The sequence below is a fragment of the Ciconia boyciana genome, chromosome 5 (genome assembly GCF_034638445.1).
Source record: "Ciconia boyciana chromosome 5, ASM3463844v1, whole genome shotgun sequence".
In the NCBI taxonomy this organism is placed as follows: Eukaryota; Metazoa; Chordata; class Aves; order Ciconiiformes; family Ciconiidae; genus Ciconia; species Ciconia boyciana.
Window position 1 is genome coordinate 17,493,213 of NC_132938.1, and position 7,573 is coordinate 17,500,785.

General features: G+C 47.0%; 1 protein-coding gene across 11 annotated transcripts in view; it reads right to left on the reverse strand.

The window, feature by feature from the left end:
* PROM1 (prominin 1) overlaps positions 1-7,274 on the reverse strand; it is a 67,212-nt gene extending 59,938 nt beyond the window's left edge. For 9 of the 11 annotated variants that reach the window (XM_072862907.1, XM_072862904.1, XM_072862902.1 and 6 more), the window contains exons 1-2: positions 7,119-7,274; positions 110-523 (exon numbers count right to left, since the gene is read on the reverse strand). In XM_072862907.1, coding sequence (XP_072719008.1) covers positions 110-329 — 220 coding nt within the window. In that variant the 5' untranslated portion in view covers positions 330-523; positions 7,119-7,274. Of the gene's footprint in view, positions 1-109; positions 524-6,907; positions 6,975-7,118 lie in introns of those variants that run through there. The other 2 variants (XM_072862899.1, XM_072862908.1) reach the window with 2 other exon arrangements.
* Positions 7,275-7,573: the final 299 nt, after the last annotated feature.

Consider the following 7,573-nt stretch of genomic DNA (forward strand, 5'->3'; position numbering starts at 1 on the left):
ACTAACAAAGCCCTTCATATCATTTAGTTCCAGATGATGGTCTTGGTATCTACAATAGGATGAATGCATCAATAACAAAACTTTATTAAAACAAAATTTATCTACTTACCTTGAGGAAAAGAATTTGGCTGCACTAAGTACAAGAATGCATGTACTATTTTAAACAAAATTCCTATTGGCCCAGGTTCATGGTATGCACCTGTATCATACGTCTTGGCTGGTACAAATCCAAAATCCAAAGTCCCAGGAGGCAGTTTGTATATAGGCTGTACCTCTGAAATAGTACTTCCACAAAACAGCAGCAGCAGCAAACAGAGTTCCACAGCCATAGCTAGCAGTATTCATAAAATTGGAGGTAGAGATATTTGTCCCACCAAGTCTAGAAATCTTCAATACATTCACTTGGGGGTTAGCTTTCTAGCCAGGAAAACACTGGTGCACCCTTACACCTTTTGTTCGTTAATGTATTCTTGCTTTGGAGTGGTACAGAAGCCTCTCGTGGAAGTGACTCAGCGCACCATCTCTGGCAAAAACAAGAAAGAGCTTGTTAAGGTGTGTGCAAGCAAATAGGAAAGTGCAAGAAAACCTGTGATCTTCTGTGGAAATTGAACATATCAACAGTTATAAAAGGAAGCCAAATAGGATAGAACAGGGGGGAAAAAAAAAAGATTGAGGTCTGTGAATAATATGGTCTACTACATACACTGTCCTTGAAAGACAGGGAAAAACAATTATGCATAGTTCCAGGTCAATGAGTTTTCAAAAACAAACAAAGCAGAGCATTGGGACAGCTCCAAGTGAAACAAAACTAAAGGAACAACGTATGAATTGCACTTCTGACTAAGTACAATATGTCATGTCACAACAGCTACACAACGCATTTAATCAGCCACCTGATGTTACCGTAGTTGATGGCAATTATTACAAGTGATATCCTGTAGCTTCTTTAATCTCAACCTTTCAGTAAAACCTTCCAGCTTCAATCTATAACGTTCCAGTTTATACAACTCTGCTTTCCTTCCCCGTGTATGAACTAGCAGATGGCACCCTTCCGACACCTGTTTCACAGCTAAGGCCATAGATTCCACCTCAAGGTAGAATTTAAGATGCCAGCCACTCCTAATTGTCCTCCAAGACAGAGGAAAGAAATTAGTCATCACTGAAAAGTTAACAAAACCAAAAAAGCAACTAAAATTCACCCTCCTGACAGGTGGTGTCAGTAATTACTTTCTATTAACTCAGACTATCTCAAGGCTCTCCTTAGGAACTGGAGAAGTCAAGTCAACAATTTTTATTCATAGCTTGCTAAAGATAAGTGGCATTAAGATGACTTCGGATGCTTACACGTTTACGAACATTCTGAATCTAAAAAATCATAGCAATTTAATCAACCACCACTTAAGAAACGTGAACAGAAACCCCCTCAGGTTTCCAACAAAACAACTGACCACATCTTCATCTACCTGGGCCTACGTAAGACTCCTTCACTTCAGCATGGGCCATGGTGGCCTCCCAGGACACAGACAAAAAAACCCCCAAAACAAAACCAAACCAAAAAAGTCAACAGAAAAACTTCTGCCCCTTTCTGACTTTGGAAGTCACATGTACTCGGTGAGTGTGCCAGCTATCTCCACACTGACTTTCCCACCCAGACTGGCTTGTCTTTGAAATGTCTTTGGTGATACACCGGAATGCCACTGGTGGGGATGCCTGGGAACACACTGCCCATGACAAGCTGCCCACTTCAAACTGGGGAGCACCCAGCACAAACTGTCTTTGCTTAGCATAGTTGTGCCTCTGTTGTCTTTTTCAGCAATACTACCTCATACAAATGTTTTTAATCTCCACCTTAGTGTTCAGAGCATTCACTTGCAAGAATGACAGCAAAATAACACAAACACCTCACGGCCTCAGTCAGCCCAATCCTACACCAATATCTTGACTTCCAAGGTGCTTCCAGGTCAAAGAGATTCTGAAGACAAAAGACTTAAAAATCGGTAGTAAGGTGAGACTTAAGTATCTCCCATGCTTTACAGTCTCTGGTAAAACACAGTCTACCTTTCTGAAAACCAGTATTGACTTGCAAGAAACCATGTTGCAGGCTTGTTTAGTAGTCTGTACTGCATTCAAAGGATAGATCAAGATCAAGAAAAATACAGAACAAAGGAATACAAGACCAGGTCAAAGAACTAGAGACAGTTTTGTTTTCCTGAAGTCCAGTCTAGTTAAGAAGAAAAACTCTAAGCTTTCCCCCTCATGGCTAGTGAAAACCAAGAAGAATGAACAGTAATAATGCTATGAATAGCAGAATTATCCAAGCCTTATTCAAAAAGACAATGTTAGCAACCACTCTGAAAGATGATGCTCAACACAGGAACATAAGAACTTAGAACACGTCAAACCACAAGTGTCTTCCTACCTGGAAAAGAATGTTTTGCTAAAGAATAATGAAGGAAAAAAAAAAAAAGTCCAGCTCCAAAATATTGTTTTTCCTTCTTTAATTTTTTCTTGAGACTAGTTTTCTTCAGCCTAAGAGATATTTTTCAGTAGAATTGTCTTTTATGCACCTGTTACTTTAGGGCTGAATGTAGAAATGGTCAGAAACTGAAAATTGCTTAGGCTGCAGTTTATTATCAAATCTACAGAAACTCTATAGGACAAAATAACACAAGACCAGAACTAAGTGAAAAAAAACCACAACTATTTTGCTTTAATGACAGAACAGTGAAGATTGTGCAAGTTTGATACAGTACAGTTCAACCTGGTTTTCTTAAAAAAAAGTTTGAACACTTTTTCTAAGTAAAGTTTAGTTTTCTGGAGATTTCTCAAGTACAGTTGCAACACTTCAATGAGTCAGGAGAAAAACCTCACACATGTTGACTGAGCCTTGATTACAACAATTAAGGAAACAGATACAAAAGTGTAGAATACAGGGAAATGTTAGGTGTGTTTGTGAAAGATTAAATTGAGAGGAAGATGGCCTCCCTAACTGGTTTCTTGAGGCAACGCTAGACGACAGGGCGTGTTCTCTGTAGGGATTTCTGTTATACTATAGGGAGGGCAGAAGAAGAGAAAGTACATACAACTTATTTTTAGTCAAATTTTAGGTTAAGGACAATTTAAAGTGTATCTAATTGTACCAACAGGCAAATAAAGCACTATCAAAATGTCCTCCCAATGTAGGAAAATAATCATTATGCCTGTTAGAAACGTGAAGTCATGTATTAACCAAGACAGAAAGTTGGCAGTTTTAAGACAAGGACACTACTGAAATTGCAAGGACACTCACTACCTGTACTGCAGATACAAACAATATCCTGCTAAGTGGAGACACGTAAGCAGCTTTCAATTCCAAAGACACTACTGAAGTCTCCAACTCTACATAATTTTCAGGTAAGCTTTTATAAAGTTCAGAATTTTTCAGCAAAGCAGGTAGGTTTCTTGCAGATCAAAGAATCTGCAGAATTCTGACCACATTCTCTTCCTCTCTCTTTGCTGGCAAATATATCACAATAAACGTGGTATATATAATCTTACTGAGCAATTCCTCTAGGCTGACACCAAACCTTCTCTATACTACATAACACACTAATATATTTTCAAGGTTACATTAATAATGATCAGGAACTTGCAGAAACACTATTAAACCTATAACTCGGGATACCTTTGAGCATTCAATATGTATTCAACCTACCTAAAAATAACTCTGATGTAAAAAGCTCCCAGCAGTTAACCTTATCTTGATATCTAAAAGAAACTTAGCTGGAAGCATTAGTAGTTAAATATTAGTAGTTAAATATGCTAGACAAACAGCATTAAAAAGAAAAAATCTATCCATGAAATTTGCAATTGAGAGCTGCAAGAATGACATACACACATGTGACATAAAAAGAATTACACAGCAGTTTATGGTACTCTTCATTGCAGCGTGTGGCCATCTCATTTCCTCAGAAACAGTGTGGCGTCACTGCAGTCGGTGCTACAGTAACTGCCAGTACAACTCTCCCCAAGTTCAAGTAAATAGTCAATGAAAAGAAGCTGTGTGAACCTTTGAAGTGCTTACATTAACTATCAAATAAGATATCCATTTCATTACTATGTTTCAATTAAAAAAAACAAAACACAAACCCTGTTAAGTACTTAAGATATACAATAATGAAAGCATTTCATTTATTTTCTGTGTAGTTTGCAAGTGTCCATCTTTAAAAGACTAGAGCTTTTGCTTTTTATTCTGCAGTTGTCACCAATGTTCTACATGTACTAGTCACTAAACATAATTCCTGGGGTTTGAACCACTATCTGTGGAGAACACCATCACCCTTTTACCAAGTATGCTGCAGTATTATCATATCTCCGATATATCTCACAAAATATTGTAATATTTTCCAAAAACCATTAAAGCTTCAGCAACTCCACTGTAAGTTTAAGAGGGGGAAGGGAGACAGAGCGAGAGATGCAGAAGTTGAGGAACTGCTTCCATGATAAATCAACTCTAAATAGCAGAGCTCAGAAACAGCATGATGTCTAGCTCTTTATTTCAACAGGACTGGCGTCCTTCTGTTTAACACTGCAATCCATGCAAGTACAACACTGCAGTGCAGTAATGCAGCGATAATTAACCCTGTGAACTGAAATTCAATCAACCAGAAGCTAGATTGCTAAAGCTCAATGTGGGAGCCTGCTGGCAGTGAACCACGATGGGATGGGATGGGATGGTGGAAGATGCAGTTGTTCATAGGAAGCCTACACAAAGGACCTGGCTACGTTTGTTACATTTTTTAATTAGTCATTTGAAAATCCAAGTCCATAATCCCCTTGAGTGAGATTGCTCCAGTGAGAGCAACCACCAGAAGAGCGAAATAAACAGCCACAAAACAGATAGTTACAGGTAGACTAAAACTCCTAAGTATGCATTAACAAAACCCCACAACGCCACCTTCCCATTCAAGAGACATAAAACAGCAAGCCAAGTTAGATGGTAGCAGTTTAGAAAGGTACAGTTTTCTGTTACAAAATCTGTCCTAAACCTACCAACAATTACAACCTGTTGCCATAGGAGGAGTAGGAAGCAAATAAACCTAATAAGCACTGGGGACTGCAGAATAGTGTCTGGCAGCACTGATAAAAAACAAACAAATGGAATCTTCCACACAAGGTAGCCTCAGTATGTGTCTGACATGCTTACTATATGCTCAGAACGAGTAAGTGCTCAAGTCAGGAAAAACTGGATATTCAGAACCCAGTTCACTTTGAGCAGCTACTTAATAATTTTAAAATAAATAAATAAAGAACAAGCAACACCAAAAAAATCCTGCTGTTTTACAAGTCACAGACATTTGCTAACACCAGAAACAGACCTGTAAAAATTCCAGGTGAGTATCTTCCCCAGAACATCAGCAGATCCAATTTTTAGCTGACTGCCTAAATGTTTAAAGTATATTTTCACTAACTGAACAACAATAAAAAATATTTAACTTGAAGTAGTGCATTTACCCCTGTATTCATAGAGCATTCCTTGTGAGAGCACTTTTCAGCATCACATAGAAAATTTTAAAACACATTAAAGCCAGCCCATAAACAGGCAGTTTTTTGGCAAATGTAAACTGATAAGGGCTGAGTATGTATCCCAATAGCAAGGTACTGCGACGACAGACCCCACGTATTCCCACTGGCAGCCGAGACGAAGTCTTTCCTTTGTCTTCTTTCCAGTTACTAAAACTGTAGAGACCTCTCCCTCTACCAAGCTGCTTAGTCCTTGATCTGCAAACTGCATAGTAGCACGGGTACCGCAGCCCTGCCTCTGCTGGAATACCGACCGATTTGGTAGTTTCTTCAGTTGCTCCCCTGCATGTGCGTGCAGAGGAAGACACGGCCCGTGTATACCACAACTGCCCCGGCCCCCCACTCTCGGATGAGGTCCCCAGCTCACAGCAGAGCTCACCCCTGCCGAGAAAAAGGTTTGACCATCCGGGCTGGGCTGGCGCGATCTGCCCAGGTACACAGAGAGCAGCAAGCCACCAGCAGCACCGCCTCAATTAACTCCTCCGAGGCGGCATTCTCCGCAGCGCGCTGCCGTACCGAGCAGGGACCCTCGGCGGGAGCAGATGGGCTCCCGCCGAGGGTCCCTGCTCACATCCACGGTTTCACTGCAGAGCCCAGGCAGGGTTTTGCCTCCCTGCCTTCTCCGCCCCTGACGAGCTGATTTCGAGGCCAGCACGGTGTCCCCGTCCCCCTCCGCCTCCCCGGCGCCGCTCAGGCCCCACCGCCCGCTTCCCGCCCTCCTCGCCCCAGGCAGGTGCCCTCAGCGGGCGCCCTCCTCCCCACGCAGCGGCCCCCCCTCACCCCGGAGATCTCCGGGGCTCTCCCCGCCCCGCTCCCGCCACTCCGCTCTCTTCAGCGGCCAGAGACTCACAGCCGGCCCCCAACCCCTCCTCAGCCGTCCCCGCCACACACGGCCCTCCGGGGAGGAAGCCCCCTTCACTCGCAGCGGCCGCGCCCGCCGCCCTGCTCTCCTCAGCGGGCGGATCCGCCCCGACTCCCCGCGGACCGGCACACACCGCCCCGCCGTGCCGCAGCCCCTTCCCCCCGGCCAAACCCGTCCCTCCCGCAGAGCCCCTGCCCGCAAGCCCGCTTCCCCGGGTCCCCTCAGCACAGACCTGCCCGTCGGCCGGTCCCTCTGTCCCCGCCTCACCCCGCGCTTTCAGGGCCGGGGCTCCCCTCCTCAGCGCCTCCATCCCGCCACTCCCGCTCCCACAGGTCGCTCTCCCAGCCCCGACTGGAGCCCCACGGAGATGCCCACCGACCCCCTCCCCACAGGCAGCCCCGCTCCCTCGGGCACCCGCCTTCCCCGACGGCCACCCGTCCCCCCTCACCCGGGTGCCCGCAGCGGCCCCCCGCCCGCAGACACCTCTCCTCCCGCGGGGGAAGGGGCCCTTCTCCCCCGCGGCCGCACTCTCCCAGCCAGGACCTCCTGCCGCCCGCAGCGGGAGCAGCCGGGGAAGGCGGAGGAGCCCCCCCCCCACCCGCTGCCTCCCCCCGCCCCGCCGCGGGCACAGCGGCGGCGGGGGAGGGCTGGCCCGGCCCCCCTCCTCACATACCCCCCGCCCGGCAGCACTCACCGGCCAAGCGGGGAAAGCGAGACGGAGGCGGCGGGGCACGGCACGGCCCGCTCCGCCTGCCGCCTCAGAGCGCCGCGGCGGCGGTGGTGGTAGTGCCGCCCGCGCATGGATTATGGAGGGCGGGCTCTGCCCCGGGCCGGGGCTGCGGGACCACCCCGGCAGGCTGGGGCTGGAGGGAGGGAGGGAGGGAGGAAGAGGAGGAGCGTGAGGGGTTTAACGGCGGAGGGACCTGCCGGGCGAGCGGGAGCGGGGGAAGGGGGCAAGGCTTCGTGCGCGGCTATTTAATCGCGGCCGAGCGGGTCAGGCTGTACCTGTACTGTACCTGTGCGGGCAGGAGGACGCAGCGAGCGGCGACCTGTTGCTCGCCGGGCCGGCTCCGAGGCGGGACCTGGCCCCCGCCCTCGTCCCGGCCGGGAAGGTGGCCCGGAACGCCGGGACCAACGGCCGGCCGCCGC